Genomic DNA, 26,307 nt, shown 5'->3' with positions numbered 1-26,307 from the left:
CGGCCTCGCCGCCGCACCTGGGCCGCCGCCCGGCGCGTCATGGCTCAGCCGGCGGCGGCCGGCGGCGACATGGGTCCCAGGAGGGTGGCCCTCATCACCGGCATCACCGGCCAGGTAGGGCGGCGTCCCCRTCCCTCTGCCCTCCATCCTCCCCCCGCCCCGCCGCCGCCGAGCGGCCGTTGGCGGCGCCCGCCCTAACGGTCCCCGGCGCCGCGGGGCGGGGGCGGCGCCCGCGCGGCCGCCGCGGCAGCGCCGGTAACGGGCAGCCCGGGCCCCGGCGGCACGGGGGCGCGCGCGGCGGCGACTTCCCTGGGTGACCAGACCCGCGTGCGTGGGCTGCCCGGTGGGAACTTCACCTGGCGTTCCTCGGGAAGCAGCCCGAGCCGGGCTGCGGCGATCCCCGTCSAGGCAAACGGGGAGCACGTGCAGAGGACACCGCGATGGGCTCCAGCTGCGGGGGTGCCGGGCGGCCTGCAGGCACCTTTGATGCAGCAGAGCCGTCGCGCAGGGGGGCTCCCGGTCCCCCCTCCCTTTGGGTCAGGGGCAGCCGTGCATTTGCTGTGCCCAGGCCTGGATGGATCTCACGAGGCTGCCTGTCGTGTGTTTGTGGTGGTGTGCAGCCTTCAGCCCTTTGGCTGTGCACTCGTAGGGAGAATGATGCTGTTGCAGAGTGCGTGTGCTTTGAGCAGGAGCAAGGTGGCAGGAACGGGAAAATCAGTGTTGGCCTCGGAGATACCTCCTCTTCCWGGGTGCTGCAGTGTCTGTGGTGAGTTTTAACCTAGCGAGACCTGCAAGAGTGCTGATGCACACCCCTTGCAGCTTTTGGTGCTGCACTTCCAGCACACACCTTGCATGCTTGCTTGGACTGTTTGCCCATGCAGGGCCTGCACTGTCTTGTCTTTGCTACCACCTGGCAAATGGGTGCTAAGTTAAAGCAGCCCTGGACCCACTCAGTCATATTCCAGCAGTGCCTTCCTTGGTGCTATTAATGTTGCCTGTTTCAAGGCAAAAACACTGTGCTGTCCGCTCAACTTGCTGTGTGACTTCAGCTTGTGTGTTGTACTCTATTGTGATTACTGTAACCTGTGAGTAACACTGGATAGTAAGGAGGATATTCTTTTTAGAATCTGAGTGGAACAGTTTGTTTCATTTGTGGCTTGCATTTAATCAGAGACAGCTTCGTATTTGGAAGAACATCTTCTTTAGCTGTAACTTGCACTGGTATGTTTGCAGATCCACTGTTGAGATACTGCTTTGGTTTGTTTTGAAGGCAGTGGGCATTGTGGAAGAGTACATGTAAAAACAAACATTGCTCTAAGATGCTCTTAAACTTTCTCAACAGTATTTCTTCTAACAGAAGAGTCACCTGATCATTTAGGAGGGAATAAGTCCAGAGACGATGCGGGATCACATCAGTTCTTGTTTGCAGTCAAAAAAAAAAAAAATCCTGGGCTATGCTTGGAGTGTTCGTCTCCTGTTCTTATTTTCTCTCGTGTTTTCTGTTTTCATGTGGTGCTTTCTCAGTGTGTTGTCTTCTGATGTGTTAGCAGCTACCTGCCATTCAGGCAGAGTTGAGAAACCCTTCCACATGGTTTTTGACATGGAAATATAGCTGGACATGGAAAGCAGGGGAAAATGGTGATGTGTATATTTTTTTTTTTTTTTTTTTAAAGCATAGTCAGACCTTTCGCCAGGGCTGCTGTGTGAACAGGCTTCAGGTCCTTTGACAGAAGTACCTTCATTTTCATTGAACATAGGAGGTTGGAGGCCTTTAGCCTCCAACTAATGGTCTGACTCAGACAGTGCTCTGTGTCTTCAGCACTGCCTTTCCATCCTAATTTAACCTTTCTCAGACAAACTGTTTACTGTTGGAATGTACAGGGGAGAAGACATGCGAAAGGCCTGAGATACATAAAACTTACAGTGAGGCTGAGTACCAAAAGGGCAAGACTTTCCCAACTCTCTGCCCAGGATGAAAGTTTTAGTTTGGGCGTCGCCTCTCTCTGGGTCCTGTGATGCTCCATCATTCTGAGATCCATAACTGGGATTCCTGGTCTCTCCTCTTAGATGAATTTTAAAAGGAAATCATTGTAGTGTTTGTGCCTTGCTGCTCTTTCACTCCTTTATTGTTATGTAATGATGTTCTTCTTGTTTAGAAGGACCTCTCCCAGAGATGGGAGATGTGGATTCTGTTGCTTCTTTGAGAACAGGCAGACTAGCATGTCCTGCCTCCCAGGCCTACTGACCTCTCTTTTAAGTATCATCTGTAAAATGTAGAAACATGTAGAAGTGGGAACTCAAATTTAGCTAGTAGGATCTTTTGTGTTAACTGTTATTTTTTTTAAATAATCCCTTAAGGCTGAGGACGACATAGAACTAGGCTGTAATCTTAGTTACTGGGCTCCTTCTCTTGCAACAAACCTATTTTAAAAGTGTGTGGCTGCTGTTGCATTGTGTAAGGAACCTGCGTGTGTGTGTGTGTGTGTGTGTACATGTGTGCACAGGTGAGTGTACCCCGAGACAGATTAATGAGCTACCTCACCTGGCTCCTGGAACCAAAGGTAGGGAGGAGATAACACAGAGTTAGGTGGGCTGTGGCAGCTGTTAGCAACCATATAGTTGTGGTTTTGTGTTTAAAATACTCCTATGCTAAACAAAGAGCTCGCTGGGTTACAGTGGTGCTTCCTGAGCAGGGTTGGTATCTTGGGAAGTTTGAAGTTTCTTAGTGTTGGAATTGGGCACCACATTTTGTTTCCAGAAGTTCCTGATAACTGTGAGCTTCCGTATTGTCCATCTTTTCTACTTAGTAAAGATGGTAGGTAAAAAGCAGAGTTGTAGTTAAGGAGATACTTTAACAATAATTTTTATTGTTCTCTGGTTCAGTTTGTAACTAAAAAGTCACCTGGAGATACAGCTCAGCTCTATCTTTTGTTTTATGGCCCTCTAATGGGACTAAGTAGRCTTCGGAGGATGCAAGAAGAGGTGGGTATCTGTACCACTTCATTCTATATAATGAGTGAGTTGAAGCTTGGGCCATAACCCTGGAAGGATTAACAAGATGAGCTTTGTGACTTGATTCTGCTCTAGGTGCAAGGTGTTGGCAATAGAAGGCTCTGGAAGTGGCTACTTGGGAAAGTGATTTTATGACATTTGGCTAAATAACAAAGCAAGTTTAAAAAACAGGTGGTGAAGCCACAAGGAGGAAACTTCCRTCTTTGTATGGTTGGATTCAAATGGAGTTCTATTTACAAGGACTGGGCTTCCCTATAAAACCATAGTAGCTAAATGAATCTCTACTGACTCTGCATTTACCAGTGGGCTCAGCATGGCATCGTTATCACTCTGCAGCCTGCAGGCCTGATAAGAAACTCTAGGCATGTGGCTGCTGGTGCTGCAGGGTCCTGTTGCAGTTTGGTATTCCCCCTTATCTCCATTCTCTGAGCACAGCTGGTAAACCACAGTGGTAAACTGTGTCTTAATTTTGCTGAGGTGAATCCTGGAGAGAGGCAGTTGCTGTGATTGGGTGGGTTAATCTCTGAAGTGTCGTGTGGGTTTAGGTCCAGTCATACGTTTAGGTCCAGTCGTAGGTAAAGTGCGAGTTACACGCAGCACTTCTGCTTGCCTGAGGAGAAATACTTTGCATGAAACATGTGCCTCATGGAGGTGTGTTATGAAAATACTTTCATTTATGAAACAAAAATGTGACTCTCGTATTGCAGAGGGTCTTCACAGTGCAAAATGGAAGTGCTGGATATTTCAAACTGTGATACCTTGAAAAATTATTCTTTAAAACTAGAATTTTTGTATAAAGTACTGGCTCTAGATGCAAATTTATTTATGGCTGTCTGTTAAGAAATTCATGCCCTGACATTTCTTAACATTCTTGGGAAACTACTAAATCTTTATTTTATTGAAACCTTTGTTTTCTTAGGCATTGTCACTAAATACCTTAGAGCTGAATTTAAATAACTGCAGAAAGTCTGACTACACTTCAGTCAGTTTGGTTGTCTTTCTATATTTTAATGCTTGTAAAAGCACTTGGATGTTTGATTTGTTGGTGAAATACGCAGTGTAGCTGGTTACACTGGGTTATATGTTGATGCTTCTACTTTTTCCACTTCAGTCACTGGATTCTGAGCTGTGAATAATGCCTGTCTTATCTCTGATGCCATCAGCTTTTCCTTAGAGAGACTATAAGATAGAATTTGCAGACCAATAAGTCTATTGAAAAAAAAAGAAAAAAAACGCTCAGTGGATACTTGTAAAGCTGAGTTTTGAATGAAGCAAAACAGAGGAAGTTGCATGTCCATACATGGCTGGAGGCTATCATAAATTATACATGGTGAAAGCAGTCATGTTTCTGCCCCAAAAGAAACAGAGCTTTTAAAGAATAGTAGCTCTAATTTCTGTTCAGCTACCTGTACTTCTGTCAAATTCAACTGCAGTTTGAAAATCTTAGGGTTTGGTTGAAAATGTTCAGATGCCGTTATGTTATCGTCATGTAAATATAATTGAAAAGTGAGCAGAGGTGTGTAAATGATAAGAAYTTTTCTTTTAAAGTGACTGATGTAGGCAGAATATAGTGCCTGCCTTTGTTTCTGTAGTATTTATTTATTTATTTATTTTGTTAAGCAAGACAGATAATGTGGGGGAAAACTACCATTTATTTAAAAAAAGGAAAAAAGGTAATCAAATGCTAATTACAGCATGTCTATTAAACTCTCGATATTATATGTGGTTAAGTGAGCTATTTCTTCAGGAGAAGTGGTAAAGGAAATAGGAAATGTATTTTTTTTAAATTAGCTTTTATGATTAAATGATGAGGTGGGAATCCTTATCTTCTGGTAGTGTCTGCATATCTAGGAGGTAAATATGAAGAAATGGGATAATTTATTGTAACAGGAAGTATATTGGTTTGCCAGGCAAAGGATAAAATCCAAAGGATTAGAATTCTYTTGATGTTGTTTGCTTGATTGAATTTTGTTTTTATCCAAAGTTCTTGGGGAAAGCTATCTTTTATTAAAAAGAAGTGCTACAGATAGCAAAATAGGAGAGTAGAATGCATTTGAAAGCAAAAATCCCATTTTGAGAAATGCACGAATTTCTCTCATCTCTCATCAAGACACTATCTTGTCCACCCATTAGAAGAGAGAAGGATGATTTCAGGACAGTCTAATTAAGCTAGTGCCTTGACCTGTTTATTCAAAGGAATCTGCAAATAAATGATCCTACATTTTATCCTCTCTGGCTGTGATATATATTCTAAAACAGTATGGGCCAACGGGCAGGGCTTATCTTCAAGAACTGCAAAGGCAAAAGAAATGCTGGTCATCTTGTCTGCTTAGAGGAGCCTGTTACCTTTCAGAATAATGCAGTTCCTGGTGCTCTTCCAGCCTAGGTGAGACCATACTCRTGGTAGAAAGAATGGCTGATACAGGATTAGTTCATACATGTCTGGGTGTTTTAGCATTTTTTTTTTCTATCCTTACATAGCTTTGCTTAGTATTTGACTGCTAGAAAACCTTATTCTGCCTTTGTTTCCTGGAAGGGCAAATCCTGCTAATGTGGAGATGTACATCTGGGACCAGTGTGTCAGCAATCAGCAGCACTGCGTGCTTGAAGAGACCATGTACAGGACATGGTGGTGGGGAACCAAACACAAACAAACCCTAGTGAAAAAAGGGATTTATGTGATCCTCTTTAGCATAATGTTCACCTGCTGTGGGCCTTGATGAAACAGTATTTGTCATTTCCTGGAACAGAACTTCTGATGTTGATGTACTAAGTACACTACTAAGATATGAAGCAAATAGAAACSTAGTCCTCAAATTGAGTTCAGCAAGATGATTTCTGCCAAGCAGTGTGCACTTGTGCAACTTTCTGATGCTGTTGATGGAGGTAGCAGCTGTTGCTACTGCTGCTCAGACTGAAAAGGAGAGCAAAGAATCCCGTGGCCAGCAGCTTGCAACTTATTCTTGTCTGTGCCTTAATGAAGACTGGTGGCCATTGGTGTAGCAAGAACTTGCATTTCTCTATTTCTTAAGATTTTAAAGAGTTGAAGCATCCTCTTCTCTATATATCTACTGCCAGTCCAAGGTGAAGAGAGAATTCATTTAGCTTTTTCCTGTGACTGTACTTTTCCATTAAGTCTTGGTGATGTTTCCTCTTTGCTTCTTTCTTTCAGATCCTCAGGCTGTTATATGTTCCGCACAAGGGAGTTGGTTTCTTATACACCTCAATAGGGTTTAACTTTGTTTGTTTTGCCTAATCCAGGAAAGCTGCAAGAAATCTTTTTCAATGGAGTTGTTAACAGTGGTGTTCATYGTAGTAGTACTTCCTGCTGGCCAGCCTCCTCTGAGGAGGGGTACTGGGTTTCTTTACACYTACTTTTGATTTTTATTTCTTTTTCCTGTGACATAAAATCTCAGCGCTATGGCAAGAAATAGTTTCTCTGTCTCTTAACATTTTTTCACAGAATTACAGAATGGTGTAGACCTCTAGAGATCATCTAGTCCAACCCCCTGCTGCAGCAGGGACAGCCAGAGCACGGGGCACGGGGTGGCATCCAGGCAGGTTTGGAAGACTTCCAGAGAAGGAGACTCCACAGCCTCCCTGGGCAGCCTGTGCCAGGGCTCTGTCATCCTCACAACAAAGAAGTTCTTCCTCACATGGAGATGGAACTTCCTGTGTTTCGACTTGTACCCATTTCCCCTTGTCCTATCACTGGCCACCACTGAGAAAAGCTTGGCCCCTTCCTCCCTGCATACCCCATATATACCTTTTTATTACCTTTTATCGCAGCCTCCTTAGACATTCCTGAGTCCTAATTAAGTATAAGTTCTTAGGAATTTGTTTGCTTGATTTCCCCTATGTTGTTGTAGCACCAGACTTGTGCTCATTTTAGCGAGCTTGTTTTCCTTGAATCAAGAGGAGAACATTGGCACAAGAGCAAGGTGAGTACCTTTTCTCCCTTGCGTATATACTCTGAATCTCTTAGTTCTTTGATTGCTTTTTAGCTAAATAAGCAGAATAACTTGTTGAATTTGTTTGYTTTTGTTTTCTCCCATAATCTTTTTCTCACCTCCTCCTTCTTTCATATAAATTTGCTGATTATACTTTCAGCTTCTCAATGAAGGAATTCCTTAGGGTCATGTATAGGAGCTGTAGAGGAGATAGAGTTATGCACCAAATCTTCAATTAAGCAAAACTAGAAGAAGGTGAGGGGGAAGAGCAGAATTCTCTCTTGTCTTCTCTCTAGCCATTATTTGAGAAAATCACAATAGCTTATTGTTCCATCTGAAGGGTGTGCAAAGTCTTCACAATATAAATCCATAATTAACTTTTTTTTTAAAGCCTGTCAAACAAGTTGATGTAAACTGCCCTGTCAGCCTTATAGATGTGTGCTTTTCACATGCAGATCTAAGCAATTTGACTTCCTCATGCAAAGTAAACGTCTTGATTATTTTTGTGTGAGTATGTGTGCATGCACACACACAAAATAGTACAGCAAATGTCAACTTCCTTCTTCAGGAGTTAGGTCAAAAAAAAATAAAGGGGATATGGGGAGAGAGAGAGAATGGGAAAATTGAATTTCACTTTTTATGTCCAAAATATCATCTGAAAGTAAACAAAGTTTGATCCCATTGGGTTTGGTTCAGTGACAGCTTTCACTGAACAACATTTGATATTTTATACTGAAACACTTTTTTATTGCGTTCAGTAGTGAAACAGCCTGTATCATGCAGCTGAATCGGAGAAATCGAGCTGACCTTATCACAACACCTTTGCATTATTGCTCAGATAAATACAGTGATGCAATAGTTATATCAAGTACAAGAATGCAGCCGCCTTGGGCGTGGAGTGCTGCAGCTCTTGACTTTTGGAAAGAGTTTCCAAGCAGATAAACCTGCTCCTTGTGCTGCAGTCTCTGAACTTCAGCATCTTGGAGCTAACAGGAAGAAACTTCTGTTTCCTTTGAGGAAAAAACTAATTGTCAAACATGGTAGGACCTAGTCAACTTTAATGAGAGAGATTTGTGTAGGACTTTATATTTGGATGTCACCTTTCCCAGTGTGTGAAAGCAGTGTCAGTCTAGAAGGAAAGAAAACTCCAAGTCAGTCAGGGAATGCTTTGGACTGCCCCTGTGTGTCTTCTCTCCCTGATTTCTACCTTTAGAGTTTGGTGTTTTGCTGTCCCTTCTTCAGCTTGCTCCTGTAGTCCCTGTTTGCTTCTCTTGGTGCAGACTGGGGAGCCGCGTTGGAAATGACCACAACATCTGACTGGCTGCCACCTGCCAGAAGGCTGGCGTGCTGTAGCGGGGTCTCTCTTTACATTTCTGTTTCATGCTTGCAGGATCTCTTTGAGGCTGTCACCAATGGCTTGCTTATTCAGTGAGGCTGGTAATAACCTCTGGCTCTCTCTTTATTGCTGTTTCTTCTTAGGAAGATTTAGAAGAACCATCCTATCTTTTACTGTTTTGTGCCCTGCCTTCTTTTTTGAAGATAGAGCTCTTTAAAAGCAGAAACGCCGACAAGGAGCAGCCTTGGTAATGAAATGTTGATGTTTCTTATTAAGTCTTCTGGATTTTGTACAGGTAAATAACTATAGTTTTCATATCAGTGGAACTTTTTTCATAGTTATGTTGTAGGAGTCTGCCAACATAGTCCTGCCTAGTCTGTATCTCCAAATTTAGCACACTCTTTGCCTCTGAAATTAAAGGCCTACAGGATGTGCGATATGAAAAGATACAGAATTCTTCCAATTTACCTAAAAAATACTATAATTTTTTATGGTGCGTCCATCCCATAAGCTTTGGGATATATGTGTTCCTGGAAACATTTTGGAAGACAAAACCCTTTTTCCTTTGCCTTTTTACTAATCCAGGCTCTTCCTGGTTGTTATTCTGTTGAACCCATTGGCCACTATTTTGTGGCAGAACTTGACATCTTCTTTATTAATTAATACAGGTTTATTTGATTTTTGTTTATTTGATTTTTCTCCTCATGTTTGCAGCAGAAATGAATGGAGCGAAAGTGGTTTCAGAAYGCTGGGGGGCTTTTGCCCAGTGGCAGAGACTTGGCAGTTGTAGATTTGCAGGCTTTCACTTCTGGCATTGGAGTGCAGCTGTATAGTTATTCTTGAAGCTATAAAGGTAAGAATCTTCTAAAGACCACTAGCTAAGCTATGAAGTATTCCTTAAGAAGGGATATTTTTAGTACTAGGAGACAGAAATCTTAATACTGACTGTGTCCCTGAAAGGGCACTAGCTGCATTTCTGTTAGTAATATTTGTACTCTTCTGCAATTCTGCTAGCTCACTAAGCAGCTATACTGTGGAAAGTATCATTGCAGAAACTTTTATTATGCTGCTTTTAGTTTGTAAAGGGTAGGTAGGATTTCAAATTATTGCACTATTGCTTCTCTTATTTAAACAGTGTGAGGTTTTTTTTTGTTTTTAATTGGGAAATAATTCTTAGTTGAGGAATTACTGTCTGCTAATCTTCTATAATCCAATTCAGCTGTCACACAAAACTTGCTCTGCTTTTATCACATGCCATAACATCACATCTGTCATCTTGATCAATTCAAGTGAAATGTAACACGGACTCAGCAAATCGGAAACAACCGGAACATTAACACTAAAATTCCCTAAGCAAAAATGCTATATTTTTTATTTTAATTGAATAAACTATAAAAGGATGGTTTAAATTATTGCCAGTGAATAAAGCTTTCAGTTAACTTGAGGTGTATATGGTGAGAAGCTTAGGAGAGCACATATGCACTTGAAATGGCCAACTTGCCTGTCTTTTAATGTTCCAATTGGTCCTTGTGGTGTGGGTGCATACCAGTTTGGGCACTGACTAAGCAGGTTGAGTTGATGAGTCTTCTGTTTCTATCAGAAATTCTCTGACTTCAGAATGAGATGGCAAAATTTCGCTTGTTTATTGAAACTTGCTGTCTTTCYTTTTTCAGAGCTTGTGTTGCTGGTAATGGATTCTGTTTCCAGGGCGGATTCTGTTTCCAGGTTCTTGTCCAACTGCATCTAAGCCTAAGGAAGTTATGTAGGAAGCTATTCCAGGGAGTGGGAATCATCTATTTGAACTCTAGAGTGCAGTTTATCTAGTTAAATGCATACCTTTGCCCAGAATAAGGAGAATAGCACTGTATCTGTACTGGCAGTATAAACATTTGCTTTGCTGACTCTGAAAGATGCTTAGGGTGCCTGTGTGATGATGGTGGGTTCATGGGGTGCACTTAGTAGCACTTCATTCTGCAAAGCTACCTGAATGAAATAGATGGAGGTATTTATGAAGCACTCGGTGATAACTGAAAGTGAAGAACTTGATTTTATTGGGGTTTTTTTGGCTCTTATAGTGTAAAGAAATTATTTGTACAGTAAATGCATGTTTGTATGTATGCAATTAAAAATTGGAAAGTGAAGAGCACTTGCAGGTGTTGCACCTGGGAGGTTTKGATCTGAAATGAATCCAAAGAAGAGCAGTGCTTCTGAATTGCCACCAGTTCCCTGAGGGATCTCACCATATAGTTAAAGTCACTGGTCACCTTCTSTCTATTCCCTGCTCTTTAGTGTTTCTTTCTGAGAAACTGACTGGTCTGTTTAATTTCCCTCTTACTTGGCCGCAGTCGTGTCTCTAATGTTGTTCTCTCATGTGTGTACTTTGACATTAAACCATTCTTTGAGCCAAAAATGTCATGGTTTTGGGCTTCSAAACTCCCTGGAAAGTTCAAGCACTTCTTCCTGTTGGTTTGTTGAGACTGGCATTTTAGTGCAAGCTAAGGACTCTCCATATTCCCCTCATAAAATGTCCCTAGGATTATTTACAAGTGTTGTCCCTTACCATAAGGCCTGTGTGAGTATATTGAAGGACATGACAGGTCTGTGTATAACCCTAAATGRTAGGGAAAGGGAGACCGAAATCAATTCAAAGGGTTCTTCTAATAGAGGTACAAGCCCACATTCCTAGTGAGGGTCTGAAATTTTGTGAGCAATTCAATATGCTGAGCAAAATATTGTCACTGCTTTATCTAGTCTTCAGGTTCAGTGGGCATGGGGTTTTTTTGATGATATTTTTATTTATTTATTTTAACTGCTCTCAGCAAAAAAAAAAAAAAAGTTTTTAGGAATAGCATTGGTTCGTAAAGATTTTTTTTTTAACCTTATTAAGAGGATTAAATATTACAATTCAGATAACTTTTTCCTCTGTTTTAACATCTGGTGTATGGGTGTATGTGCATTCAGCTTTCCCATGTTGGGTGGAAACTGAAAGAAGGATGGATTCAGGAAAGGCTTAGAGTTATTCAAAGTTTGTCGGATGCACTGCCCAGTCTTTCTAGTTTCATGTGTTATGTGATTATCTTAATGAAGCGACTTCATTTTAATATGGAATCGGGAAAAATAGAGAAATTTAATGGGAGAAGCTTTTGTATTGCTTTAACCTTCATAGTAAGGCTACTACATTGGCATTGTGTATGCAGAAGAGAAAACATAGCTGTAATACACGMTTATTTATCGGAATAGAGGGAGGCAATAAAAACGCACTATTTCATTACCTTATGTTGCTGCATGTTATAATTAAGTGGTATTGMTGTCTTTCCACACTGCATTAGTCACACTGCAAGCCATGTGCAACTTCTGTAAAAATGAAGTTTATTAGCTAAATAAACTAACACCTTGAATACTTGCAATGTATCAAACATACTAGGAAAAAAAGTTGTTTTGGATTCCATTTGTATTCTCTTTAGAGCTTGACTATGTGTCTTTTAATGAAAAATACTCTTTTTATKGCAGGATCTCTCTAGCAGAATATTGCTGACACGTTTGATTAACAGAAATGGTGCAGTTCTCATGCTTGTATGAGACAGACGTGAGTTCACTGTCGATTTAAGTGGTGCTTTTAATTTCATGCATTCATGGCGCTAATTATTCCTGGCTTGAACTTTGCATGGTGTCTTRTTAAGCAAAAATCTGTTGGTGTCGTTCAGTGTTTAAGCACACAGTGGCCAAGTTACAAAGATCTGTAGCTGTGAACTGTGGATCAGCACAGTTTCTTTGGTGTGTCTCTAGTTCTTGAAGGACATGTGGAAAATGGAGTATCACACATTCTTATTTCTCCACATACCTTGTGCTCTACCATTTTTCTGCCTTGTACTACCAGACTGTCTCATGAGACTTAGTCCTGTTTGGCAATGATTGTCTAAAAACTACTTGCAGATTTTAGGTCTTATTATTCAGAGTTTATGTATTAAAATATAGTTGACCCTTGTGTTTTACCCAGTGAAAACAGAAACCCTGTTCCCTATGGATGCACGTGTAATGGGCTTGGTTCTAACTGAGAGCAGTTTTTACAGCTGGGTGTTAAAATCATGAAAACCCAACTGCTGACACAGCCCCAATCCCAGTGCCACAAGTAGCACTTCTTTGTTTTCATGAGAGTTTCACTGGTGCTATTAATAGCAGAGTCCTTACAGGTGTTCAGATGTAATAACTCTAGGAAGGCAACACTTGGTAAGTTTTYAGATGCATTGCGTTAATTCCAGGGTTAATCTCTGTAGAAAGACTTTGTAATATTTTTTTTTTCCTTTTGAGTTCTTTTTTTAGTCATAAAAAATCCATATGTCAAAAATCATGCTTTTGATTCTGAAAGTGTAGCTTTGTGGTATGGGAAAACAGAGAAACAGGTTTCACAGAATCACAGAAAGCTTAAGGTTGGAAGGGACCGTTAAAGATCATCTAGTCCAACCCCACGGAACACACAGGGTCACCCAGAGCACGGGGCACAGGGCGGCATCAAGGCGGGTTTGGAAGATCTCTAAAGAAGGAGACTCCACAGCCTGCCTGGACAGCCTGTGCCAGGGCTCTGTCACCCTCAATGTGAAGAAGTTCTTGCTCACATGGAGATGGAACTTCCCGTGTTTCAACTTGTACCCATTTCCCCTTGTCCTATCACTGGCCACCACTGAGAAGAGCTTGGCCCCTTCCTCCCTACATTACCCCTTCATGTACTTTAACATATTAGTAAGATCTCCTCTCAATCTGCTTTTCTCCAAGCTAAACAGGCCCAACTAACTCAGTCTCTCCTCGTACTGGAGAGATGTTCCATTCCCTTAATCATCTTGGTTGCCCTCTGGTGGACCCTCTCCAGAAGCTCCACATCCCTCTTGTCCTGGRGAGCCCAGAACTGCACCCAATGCTCCAGGTGCRGCCTCACCAGAGCTGAGYAGAGGGGCAGRATCMCCTCCCTTGACCTGCTGGCAACATCCTCCTGATGCAGCCAGGATCCCATTGGCCTYCTTGGYCACAAGGGCACACYGCTSACTCATGGTTAACTTGGTGTCAACCAGGACTCCCGGGTCCCTCTCCGTGGAGCTGCTTTCCAGCAGGTCGACCCCTAATCTGTGCTGGTGCCTGGGGTTATTCCTCCCCAGGTGCAGGACCCTGCACTTGTCCTTGTTGAACCTCATGAGGTTCCTCTCTGCCCAACTCTCCAGCCTGTCCAGGTCCCTCTGGATGGCAGCACAGTCACAGGGTTTGCCTGTGATAATGGGCTGCCTTRTTTGATCTGATGTTTCCAGTGTTGGTCTCCTAGAAAAATACTGATCTCTGTCCTTTTTGCAGGGCTGCCACAGCCTTTTGGCTACCAGAACATGCGTCAGTGATGCTGCCTCCTCCCAGCTCTGGTTTATGTAGTAACGTTGGGAAAAAAGGGGATGATTCTGTATGTAACACAAAGAACTGAAATAATTTAGGTGAGCCTAGGTGGCTCTTCACACAGTTTGGTGAAACTGGTGAATTGGGAAACTCCATCTTCTCTCCATCACTTGAAGCCTTATTAAAAGTAGTAAAGGATTAAAGCATCTTCCGGGTAGCGCCGGATTAATACAGTGATACATAACTATCTTGTCTTCTGAAAGCAGCTGCTGCATTCAGTTTCTCRAGAACTAAGCAGTTTTCTATGTAGTTCCTCCATTTGTAAAGCAAAGAGATCTATGTTAAASTCCACTTGTAAACTCTTTGGGAGTGCTGTTGGAACGTGGCTGGTAGAAGCAGCATGGTGCTGAGACGGTTCCCCTTCTCCTTATCTGAGCTTATTAATATTTAGGAAAAAAAATCTGTGAGAGGTTTATTAACAAATGATGCTACTTTAATGTGGATTTCATATGTATCAGCATRCGGATGCATGTAGATGTGCCTTTTAAATGGCTTTAAACGGAATGAAGTGTTTGTGCTGGATTTAGCTGTTGTCGTGAAAGCTTCTCCTGCTGCTGCTTTCCAGCTCAGATGATTCCAGGGGCGCTTTCGGCTTTAGAGCTGTCAAGCCCGGCTAAGACTGCTGCTCTTTTGGGAAGCTGAGAAGGAGAGATGGAAAATACAAGATTGTGTRTAGGGGCTGGAAGAGTAAGGGATGTTATGTTGGATGCTGGAGGTGAATTACTAATTTAAGAACTAGGAAAAGAGGGTCGTTCCTGAAAACTCATCTATTTGGATGTTATTTATTTATTTTCTCTTCCCCTTCAGTATTTTTGCTTGGGTTGCAGTTGTGGCTGTGTGGCCAGCTGGGCCAGCRGGAAGGTGGCAGGAATAGGTGGTAGTTGGGAACGAGCATTAAAGGTGGGATGGCCTCTCGGGGAAGTGCAACCGTGGCTCAGACGAAACCGTTCYGCTCTGCAGAGCTGTGGCATGGCCGTGTGGCCACAGCACCTCCCACCCCCTTTTCCCCTCTGCCACCTGGACCAGCACGGACACTGCATGAGGAAACGGGACACCGCATGGGGAGAAGCAGCCTTGYGGTGTCACAGCTGCCTCGCGGAGCGGCAGCAGCGCTGCCTGCGCGGGGCTGGGCTGCGGGGAGCTCCGCACCGAGAGGGAGGAGGCAGAAAGGCAGCCTGCACACACGGGCGGGCTCTGCTGGGCCCGGCGTCCTTGGAAGGCCCTCGCTTTGCCCAAATGGAATGGAGAGATAGGGAAGTTTGGATTGTTTGCTTTAATAAAGGGGGAAAGTACCAATAACTGTCCTTARTTATGTATTTTAAATAAAAAGTGAATCCGTGTCAACACAGGAGGGCACAACGTGTGAAACTTGGCGTGGCTTTGAAAGAAAGCGCTTGAGAGCAGCTTTGCTTGCTGTGCCCATTGCTTGCTTTGAAGGCGTCTTTATATAGCAGCTCTCGCCTCGCGTTGGCTGGAGGCAGTACCTCGGTAAATACTTTTTTCCTATCACACTCTGAACGTATGATTGTGCTTGCAGAATGAAATTGGTCATGTCTAAACTTGTAACTTTTATCCCAAGTTAAAGATGTGTTCTCTCAGCATATTAGCTTTCTCTCCCTCTTTACTGGATCCCTTTCCCCAGTGGGACTTTGCTGTTCTGGTCTTTATGTGTTGCATGACAGTTTGTCACCAGCTTCCTGTGCTCTTGGTTTCYGAGTATTAGGAAAATTCCTGTCAGAGTCACTGTCATCAGCAGCTGGAGCTGCCACTGTTTCCCCCTCCCCTTTGGAGGCTTTCGGGGGGGAAACTGAGGGCCAACTGAGGGCTGACATCAGCATTGGTGTTTCCCAGCTTGAGCAGGAAGGGAGGGAAAGCTCCTCAAGGAGCAGTCGGCTGTTGAGATAGGGAGTTATGAAGTATGTGTCTCTCTAAAGAGAGTTTCACCACGTCACAGCTGGTGCGCCGTGCTCTGCTGTAGCTGGGTAACTAGCAGAGTAATTCATGGTGCTTCTATCTGCCCTACCCTGGGACTAGAGAAGTTGCCAGTTTATTCCCAGACTCGAGTTTTTCACATGCTTGTAAAAAGCCACAAAGTTGGCCAACAACAATTTTTTTTTTCATTAAGGATTTAGTGTTGTCCAGATGTGCAGAGATTTACATACTTAATTCCTCCATGCAAGAGGAATTATGGAACTGTTGCATCAAAGGGTAACTTTAGGAGGCTAATGTTGCTCAATCATAAAATTATTCTTATCTTCTTGAAAGAAAATTGCAAGTCATTCATTCGGTACTATCCTTCAAATATTTTATACCATATGAAAAAGATATATATACACACATATATATATATATATAGTTGCAGAAGGAATGTACTGCTTTGGCTTAGTGGCATTTTTTTAAAAAAAATCTTGGAAGCTGCTGAAAAATAGAAATATGCGTTTCTGTTTTCTGGCAAAAAGTACATTCGCTTTGATTCTTGTGGAAAATGCATGTTATAAAGATTTTAGCTATGTTGCCTTGACGAAGAGAGGGAACTTTTGAAGGAAATAAACTTTAATGAGAGTAGAATTAAATCCTTGTGTTTTTACATATGCCTGGAGTATTTTTAGTTTTCTTAAGCATGCAATTTGAGTTTTCCAGGGCTGGCATATTCCTAACTGACTTGCATGTTCCTCAGATGAACTGAGCTGYTTTTTGTTGCAACCTTGGTGAGAAGGGTTTGCTTAGGGATTGTCTGATACGCCAGTCAAGAAGAGGGAAGACAGCATAACATGGTGTTATAACATGGCAGAAGACTGCTGGAAAGTGTTATATTTGTGAGATTTACTGTTAAAAGTTAGTTAGTAAAAGTTAGCTCCTGCTGTCGGGTACAGGATTTGCTTCCAAAGACTGACCACAAAATCAGTGGGAATTGTGGTTGGCGGAATCCTTCCTGGGAGTAAGCTGGAGATGAGCGAGAACAGGTTATCTTCAATCACACAGCATTAACCTTGCATAGATATCCACTGTAGGAGCCTGCAACGTTAACTGTAGGTGAGTTTGGTAGTAGGGTTTCTTAGGCTACTAGAACTCTTGTAGTTAGACAGCCCTGTTTTGCCACCTTTGTGTCTTTTGCCAGGATTTAACAGTCTAGCCTAAAATTTCCTCTGCAGCATATCTGTTCCGTAACTTTGTAGTCCAGAAGAGCCAATTACAATGAAAACTAAGCATGCAGGGGGAGAGGATGTTTTGCCGTGCTGCGTAATCTTCGTGCCGCTGTGGGGTGGGGTGCGTGCTCTGCAGTGTGATCGCGAGACCGTTTTTTCAAATAAGGGCTTCTGACCCCGGTTCAGCTATAATCATAACTACGAACAGGCCTGTTTGTAGAGTGACGTAGGGATGGGTGCCAGAGCCCTGGCACAGGCTGCCCAGGGAGCTTGTGGAGTCTCCTTCTCTGGAAGTCTTCCAAATCCGCCAGGATGCCGCCCTGTGCCCCGTGCTGTGGGTGTCCCTGCTGGAGCAGGGGGGTTGGACTAGATGATCTCTAGAGTTCCCTTCCAACCTCAACCGTTCTGTGATTCTGTGACCTCCAGAGATCATCTAGTCTAACCCCCCTGCTCCAGCAGGGACACTGAGAGCATGGGGCACGGGGTCRGTCCCTTCCAACTTCAGCAATTCTGAGATTCTGTGGCTCTTGATGTTGCCTGTCTGAATTCTCACAAGGTTGGCTCTTTGCTGGCCTTGTTCCAGTCCTTACAGCTCTTTCTGCTGCCAGAGTCTGCATCCCTGTGGGCTAATGAAGTATTTTCCAGATCGTTGTASTTGAGGCTTGACAGGATCTCAGCGAGCTTGGGTGAGACTGGGAAACAGGAATGAAACCTGAGAGCATCTCTCTCCTCTTTTAGTGTCCTGGGTCATTTGGACCAGGAGGCAGAAGAACCAYGTTGTGATCTAAATGGGGAACATGGCAGAAGTAGATCAGCACTGTATGCGAGAGATGAGGCCCGGAGCTCTTGAAATAAAAGCAAGAAAGAGGCTCATCAACTGATGTAGATGGTTTAAACCTGCCCGGGAATCTCTCTGAATGAGAGAGGCTGGACAAGAAGCTTTGGGGGGCAGAGGGACAAAGTCATGAGGGAAGGTGGTGTTTGAGAACCGCGTTTGGCTAAGCAGTGAAGCTGGAGTGCAAAATCATGTCTGGATGTTCAAGGTGGGTGATGTGCTTGGAAGGAAAGGCTGGGAAAGAGGCCCATGAGGAAAGGAAATGGGTTCAGAAAGACAAGGTACAGGTTTAGAAGTGGGCTGTGGGAATTGACTGGGAATATCTTGAGGCTGGGATTTGCATAAGCAGTAAGGGAGGGCCTGGGCAGGGAAACAGCTTTAAGAGAAAAACCTCTCCACCTTTTCCACCTTCCTGAAGGGAGACAGTTGCTCCTTCCCCTACTCCTGTCCTGGACCCTGACAGCCGAGCAAGTTGCCTGCTTGGATGCAGCCTCACCTGTCCCTCCCCAGGACCGATCTGCCTGCTGGGTTCAAAGGAAGCAGAGCTCTTGCTGTGGTGCTCATGAAGCCGTTTATAGGCAGAGGGCTCTGAAAAGCAGCCCTCACCCAGGCATCACTGTGTGTCTTGCTAGACGTGAGCCAGGGGCAGCAGAAATGGGCTGATGAGGTGCCAGAACGTGCCCATGGGTCACACGCTGTCCTGTGCCGGGAAGGGAGAGAGGAGGATGGACACGTTGCCTGCAGGGCTTTTTGTCCCTCTCACCAAACGTTATTATTTTCCTAAGGGATTTCACAGACTCCAAGCAAGGTCCCTTTAGTTGTAGCTCTGGTAGGCTCTGAAGCTGTCAAGAGTTGAGGGCTCTGAGCATCTCCTGCGTCTTGAATGACTGTATCTGTCTCCCACCAATAATTTGCCCAGCATAGGAAGTTTGCATGGGAATTCTGTGTYGTACAAGGATGTTTGGCTGGAGAGGGTCTCCTTCACACTTGTCTTCAGCAGCCACCACCTCTATTTTTCCTTATAGGAAAGTAATCTCTGGGGAGAGAAAAAAAAGTTGAGTCATTTTTTTTCCTCTTAGCTTATTTTCCTCCTTACTTATTTGTAAAGTCAGTCTTTAAATACGAGGGTTTTGTTTCGTTTTGTTTTTATTTTTCTACAAATCTTATATCAAAGCCTTTTTGAATACTTTCACCATATGCCTGATAACTTGTTGCCTGTGATAAACAGCACTGGAGAGAGTCCTTTCATTCAATTTAAGTATSTTTTGCTGCTGTTAATGACCTGAGATATTTAAGGTGAGTCCTCAATACAGCTATGACTGTTGCTGAGGAAAGAGGTGTAGTATCTTGGTTTTTGGGAACAGGGGTGACATTTAGTTTAAATGTCACTTTAGACTGTATGGAATATACAGAGCACAGCGGGATTCCAGGCATGTTTTCCCACGCTGCGTTGCCAAGGTTTCTTAGTCATGCAGGGTGTCCCATATTCTGGATYTCTGGTGCACAGATATATTCCTTTCTCGGAAGTCTGTCCTGCCTATGGATGTGCAGAAATGCACGACTGTCGGCTGTGTGACTGCTGGCTTTTTCCCTAATCTRGGTCTTATTTCATGTAAATTTTCCAGGAATTAAAAGGTCAATAAATTGCCTRTAAAAGAAATTGACACCCATACCCTGTATTGGAAACCAGTGGAAACACTAATAGAACTTGAATGGTTTGTCCGTGGGAAATGGTCTCAGTGCTTTAATTATAACTTGTCTGACATCTTTAATAATAAAACTGATCTTTCTCTGTGTTACAATTATTTGCTGTTTTCCACTTACAGTGGGAACTGCAATTTAGGTTCCCTGCAAGCCATTTTTTCTGAGGAGAGAACTTTCCATAAAAACTTTCTCAAACCGAGTCTTAGGGGATCATGAAAATGCAGCTAAGAGTGAAAACTATTACAGAGATAAAATGTTAAGAAGTTATTAAAAGTTTTAAAAATTGCATTAAAGTTAATCTTGTTAAAGTTGTTAGAAGATTTAATGTCTTCTAGGTTAAAGGAAAATTCTGGCAGTTTGGGGGCTTCCTTCTAGTTTAAAAGGCCAGTTGCTTTCAAAATTGGTTAAATATGTTCATGTCGCTAGGAGAGTTTGCATCAGAACACATGGAGCCCTAAGCATTAGGAACCTTATCAAAGACGACTGCATCCCTAATAAATGAGGGCCGAGGGCGATGCAGGAGGGTGTCCTTGTTTCTCTTCCGTGGGAGAGCAGTTCCGCCGTTTTCCCGCTCCGTGGCGAGCGCAGCGCGGCCCAGGCGCCCAGCCCGCAACCAGGGCATTTCGGAGCGAGTTCCTCGTGTTGCCTGACCGACCCTGGAGCAAATGCCAAGGCCCGCTAGGCACAGGAGAGCAGGGCTGCTGGGGGAGCCCTTGCTGGGGCAGGTGTGGCCCTGCGGATGGGGAACGTTGCACACAGAGAGGTTTATTTTACACTGTTTCTACATGTATTCACTTGGYCACTTTTTCCGAACTGTTAAGTGAGTTTTGCAAGTAATTAACAAAATGACCAAGCTTAACATAATGTGTTAACAGACCTTAGTAGTGTGGGCCTAGGGAAAAAAATACTTTTTTATTTTGAAACTACCTTATAAGAGATAATGTGAGTTCTTTTTATACTGGGGATGTATGTGTGTCAGGTAAATGGCTCATGTTCAGTGTTTTGTTTAATACTGGTGGGAGAAAGGTGATCTGCAGTATATTCAAAGCACTGAAGAAGTGCAGAATATACTTGCTGCAACTTTGTGGCATTCATTTCTTGGCTGCAGTTTGTAGGAATCATTCAAATGATTCAAATATTGATTCATGAATGAATGATAACACTTATTTCAATTTTAAAGATGAAATCTGTAGTTTCCCCCCAAGATGTTGGTTTCATTTATTTGAATACTTACCCACTAGGAGCATTACTCTACTTTTTTTTTTTTTTTTCCTGTCTTGGGTGCTATGGATATATATATATGTATTTTTTTTTCCTGAGTGCTACATTATAATCCCTTAGAATTGGAGTTGTTCCTCAGAGATCTAAATGCATCAGCAGGTTTCCCTCAAAGCTGCTCCATGGGGGAACAATTTATAGTTGTGGTGAACTCGAGTTTCTGTTACTGACRGAAGCAGCCCTGTATCTGACTGCGTTTCACTCGGTGCGAGAGATCCTCCAGCTCTGCCTGTACTTGACTTTCCCTGCGTCCTCATCTTATTTGTGTGAGGAAAACGAGTGTGTGTCTTCTGTTAATAAAAACAAAAAAAGGGGGAGGAACTGATTTTGGATCATGTATTTATAATCATGTTTCAAAATTAAGACTCCTTAAGTGCCAGCACTTAGTCTGGGTTTTATAATTCAGCACTTGTAACTCTTGGAGAACCCAGGTTCRTTTTCAAAGCATGTTCCCCATGGAACATGTGGCAGCTGAATAGGGGTATGGACTACCTGCAAGCTTCTCTTGGCGAGGAGAATATATTGTGTGGTTTCAGCAGTTATATSAATACATGTTAATCGACTTCTGTTTTACTCTTTTTAATAGTGATGAGTGAATGGTTTTCTGCTTGTTAACTGCCTGATCGTATTTTCCTGTGATTTGGGCCAGCCTGGCCTACATTAAGATGCATGGAGAACTAATAGTTGCAAATCCCCTTACTTACAGGTGAGCGTTTTTACTCTGCTGGGGGAGAGATGAAGATGCAGTTCCCAGCTCAGGAGCTAGGCCACGGCTGGAAAGACAGGAAAGGGGAAGGGAGAGCCCATCCAGCAGCCACCAGCGCTTCCTAAGCGCCATGGCAGGGGCATCAGGGCCTGTCCCATCATCCGGGGGAGCAGYGGCTCTGCCAGGCTCTTCTCCTAAGGTACTCTAGTGGAGTTCTTCCTGCCAAGAAGTGACCGCAGGCCTCTTTATTCGTATTTTATAGATTGGAAAACTTGCCTTTCTTCCCCATTTGTTCTTTTTTTTCTTCCTCCTATTTAAAATCATTCGCGGCTTTGAAAGAACCTGCTTTTCAATATAACAACTCCAATACTTCGAGTGAAGAAAATGTTCTCTGTGCACCTGCAGAAGAAGCTGCCATTGTGAAGGRTTTCAATAAAGTCGTTCCAAGTGTCTAGCCAGCAGTTTCTTTGTATTCATTCATATATCTATATATAGAGGAGGATTTTTAAAGAGGATTTTTAAAATCCTCTTTCAAAAAATAAATAGCAAGCAAGTACTGCTTTAATTTTTGCTAATGTTAGGCTGCTGTAGTGAGACTAAATTTCTTCATTTCATGGCCTTATGTGTATGTGAGCATTGCTATATGTATGTTTAGATCAACTTTTAAGTTTTAATTGGATTTTAATACGCATATATAGCACAATATTTTTTTTCCTTGCGGTGTTCAGGAGAACAAATCTGCCTTTAGATATAAGATGCTTGTGTGTGTGTCAGTGGGTGGTTACGGCTTTACCCTCTGCGGTTCCTGCACTGCTCCCTTTTTGACAGTAAGTGTAGGGAGATCCTACAGCAAGTTAATATTGCAAGCAGGATCATTACTTTTAAGCTTGATCCTCAAAAAAGGGACTTATTCCAGATTTCTCTAGAGGAACTAAAGAGCACGTTGCACCCCTGCTTCTCTCCATTCTGTGTTCCTCCCCAAATATGAATTCCTGTAGGGASCCTCAATTAATAAAGGCAAACAAAAAATATAGGAAGTGTTACCAGGAGCTCTTAAAGTTTAGTAAACTTACTTATAACTCAAGATAAGCCCTCTTAATAGTGAGGGTTTGCCATTCCTAAGGATAGTCTTGTTAACACATATATTGTTTCCTTTGGTTGAATATTTGGAAACAATTGTGGGGGTTCAACCACCTGTTCATTGTTACGGGTAGAATGTTGTTTAAACCCCAGAGAGAAGCATAATGGTTTACTGAGGCTATATGAGAGAGGTTAGGCTATTAAAATTGCAATAGCTAAATATTTCAGCAGAAACCGTTTGAGATAAACGTGAACAACCTTAAAACCAAAGCCATTTATACTTTTCTCAAAAAGCAAAAGGAAGAAAGAAAGAAACAAAAAACCTTCTAATAAAAAACACTTCAGCAGATACTTCAGGTAAGAGAATGACTGGTTAACTACCCTGTTAAAACTGGATTAGTGGGAGGACTGGGGACATGCACTGATTTTTTAGCTTATTTATTGTATTTGAGCTATGAAGTCTTTATAACAATAGCAGACCTTCAAAAATATTTATAACTTCTTCCCCTGGGAAAAAACAAAGCAAATATACAAAACCAAACAACCCCAAAAAANAAAAAAAAAAAAAAAAAAAACCCAAATCACTGAATTCAATGAATTAGTCTTTTAATCAAATGACCTGAAAACTGTAGTAGAGCTTCCTTAAAAATCTTTCAATTTTTATAAAAGTAAAGAAGCAGAAAATATTCTATGCTACATTAAAAAATAGTTTATAAAGTAATTACAGGTTGGATGCATACAGTCTTCCCGAGAGGCTAGAAATTTTAAGGCTTTCAAAGTTTTATGTGTATAATTTTATGTAAATAAAACTTTGTTTAGCTTATAAATAAAAGTATTTTTGAAAACTTTCCTATATTGTCTGGAAGTAATTCTGTACATGTTTAAGAAAAATGAGGTGTTTTTGATTTACTCAAGTGTATCACTGTCCTCATAGTAAAAGATTGAGATAATAAAGGAATATCAATAAATACAATTAAAAAAAGTATTTGAATGAGCACCAGTCCCGTGGAAGTAAATTGTGACAGKCCTGGCAACCTGTACCCTTTGGTGGGGCACTTTTTTTTTGTTTTGCAGCTGGAGCTGGATCACAGTAATTCATCCAGCTATCTTGGAACTGAAAAGGGGAATCTGAGGAGTTACCTTGTTCCATTAGCGTATACTCTGACAAAAGGATTTCTGAATAGTTCTAATAAATCAGAACATAAAATGATAGTGAAATAGCAGAATCTATCTAATTGACAAGCCTCTATGAACCACCCCAAAATTATACCTAAATGGCTCTATCTTTTAAATATAAATTTAGTCTTGTATTCATAAAACTGTGTCAGCCATTGCCATCAGAAGAGTTAACTCTGCAAACACTGTTGTGTGGATTGGTTTAAGTACTAAATTGATAGCAGAACCCTGAATTATTTCCATATATATGGTGTCCATATATGTGGCATGTGGAGCATGACTTGGGTCAGAAGTTTTGACCAAGGACCTTTCAGTTGCAGATCTAACTTTATAGCAAGTTGAGCCTTTGGTGGCTTCTCCAGCATGATCAGCCATCGGAAAAACAGTCTGTGTTCATCATCTCWTCATTATTAATTGTTATTTTTCTAGTCTCAATGTGGGAATAAGACCCCGCTGTGTTTCTCTTGTCTGTTTGCTTTATTTTTGCTCTCAATTGATCTTATATGGACAGGGCAAGATGACAAGGACAAAACATTACTGATAAATTTAGTTATTTAGAAGTCTTTCAGAATTGTAAGTGGCAAGACCTGTAGGCAAATTAGGACAGGATTCTACTGAATAAATATAAGTGAAATTCAAAAAGCTCAAGTGCTTAAGTCATTTAATTCTAATATTTTTTCCAATTTTAAATTTGATGCTTTAATTCAGGAAGGCAGTTCATATCTTGAAATGTTATCCCTGCTGTGCCCACTCATAATACAGAAATTTACCCTCATTGCGTAGAATGATTTATATAAGTTTGGGTTTTCTTTAAACACCATCAAACTCTATCTCAGGTTGAAGACAACTCTTGAAGGGAATTATTGTCAGCACTTTGTAAATCCGTCATTGAACCTGAGGGCAAAGCCCCCTCGCTTTTTTCTTTCTTTCTTTTAATATTATTTTCTTAATACAGCTTGCATAAATAAAAACAGCTTGCAGAATGATGTACAAGGTTGGCTGTTCTTGTTTCAATTTTTGTATTAAGAAAAGATTTTGTATAGGATTTGTCCCTTAAGGTTTCTAGCAAGTTGCATGTCTCTCACTGTAATGAGATGTGAAATTATGAATGAATTGAATCATGTCTATGGCATGGCATTATTCAGTTTCCAACATATTTTTTTCATTTCACTTTATCCCAGAGGTCCGTTTTCAGCCTCAAAACACTCAATATTGAACTGGAGGATAATGTGAAGGTAGTATTTGCAGTTTCACAGATGCTGAAAGGCTAATGTTATAGAGAAAAATCCATGTGGGATGAAGGCCATCTTTGGAAATTCTAAAGCACTGAAAATATTTTTCTATGTTTTTGGCTTTGTTTGTGKTTTTTTTTCCTACTCTTGCATGTGTCAGGAAATTTAGAAGAATTTTATTYCTTATTAGTAGGTACACTGAATGTCAATATCAGATCCAGTCCAATCACTGAGCAACAGTGTTTTTTTAATCCATATTCCCTTTTAATTTAGGTATTCTGCTGTAAGAACAACCACTTTGCTTCACCAGTGTSTACATACAACACATTAGAATTCAGAATCCTGTCAAAGCTAAAGTAAAATGTGAAATTACTATAAGTAAGTGTCTGTGTCACATTCTGCATATCTGTCAACAGTTTCTGCTGCCTTTTCTACTTTGACAAACCAAGGAACCTTAGGTACGTCCTCCGTCCTGTCAAGCCCAATCTGCTGAATTCAGGAAGAGGTTGTGATGGAAGGACCTCTTGTGGAAGGTTCCTCCTGAGCTGAAAGGCAGAGACCTCACGGGCCCTATGGGAACTGTTCCACGTGGTAATTCGGCACTGTCAAATAATTATCACTTTCTGAGGTTTCAGAGACTCTAAATATAAAGCAGCAAAAGTGCTGTTTTCTCCTTAAAGTACTTGGAGAAAATTAAAATTTCCAGTTGAAAAACATACAACATAAATATGTGTCATAGCCAAATAACCTGTAATCTGAGAAAGCAAAGGTGAAGTGATAAAAGAAAGACGGTATCTATTTATGTTATTTATGTTGTCTTTCCAGTATAAAAGAAATACTTTTTTTTTTTTTTTTTCTCCTCCCTGCGTGGGGAAAATCGTGACTACTTCAGGAACTGAGAGCTTTCCATTGTAGAGGATAAGTCTTCAGGTAGACTGAATTGGCTAGGGGTCATCATGAAGAATGGGAACAAGGATGCTACTCCCACATCCCACCTTATGCAGCGTAGACTTGCTCACAGATCTTTACAATAAAATATAGTTGCAATGTTGCCACAGATGCAATTGCAAGACAAATATTTTCCTATGGTAAGTGAGACCTAAAGTTGGTAATCTGAAAAGACAAGCTTCTGGAAATGGCTGGAGCTAATTGCCCTGTATTAGCTTTAAAGGCCAGCACAGTGTGTTCATCTAAGAAAGTTTCTGTAAATAGTGATTGCTATAAATCACAGGGACATCTCCTATAGGATCCCATTTTCCTGGAGTTAGATATACGTAAGACTCGGATTAAAAACTGGAAAGCTTTAACTGTTAGAGCTCAAACTGTGAATCAAAGTAGATTAAGTTAGGAAGAATTAGACTAGCATCAGCCTTACTTTTGTGCTGTAAAGGCATTGGTTTTGCTGGTCTGTTGGTGTAGAGA

At 41.9% G+C, this 26,307-nt stretch overlaps 1 protein-coding gene across 1 annotated transcript in view; it reads left to right on the top strand.

Annotated features, from left to right (window-relative positions):
• Positions 1-61: 61 nt before the first annotated feature.
• The window catches only part of GMDS (GDP-mannose 4,6-dehydratase), a 399,732-nt gene continuing 373,486 nt past the window's right edge, over positions 62-26,307 (top strand). Inside the window, exon 1 of the mRNA XM_026039752.1 lies at positions 62-114. Within this exon, the coding sequence (XP_025895537.1) occupies positions 70-114 (45 nt within the window). The 5' untranslated portion in view covers positions 62-69. The remainder of the gene's footprint in view (positions 115-26,307) is intronic.

Source organism: Nothoprocta perdicaria, unplaced genomic scaffold (genome assembly GCF_003342845.1).
Source record: "Nothoprocta perdicaria isolate Ctin4 unplaced genomic scaffold, notPer1 scaffold_24, whole genome shotgun sequence".
In the NCBI taxonomy this organism is placed as follows: domain Eukaryota; kingdom Metazoa; phylum Chordata; class Aves; order Tinamiformes; family Tinamidae; genus Nothoprocta; species Nothoprocta perdicaria.
Note: the sequence above shows the minus strand (reverse complement) of the source record. Positions and strands in the feature narration are given on the sequence as shown.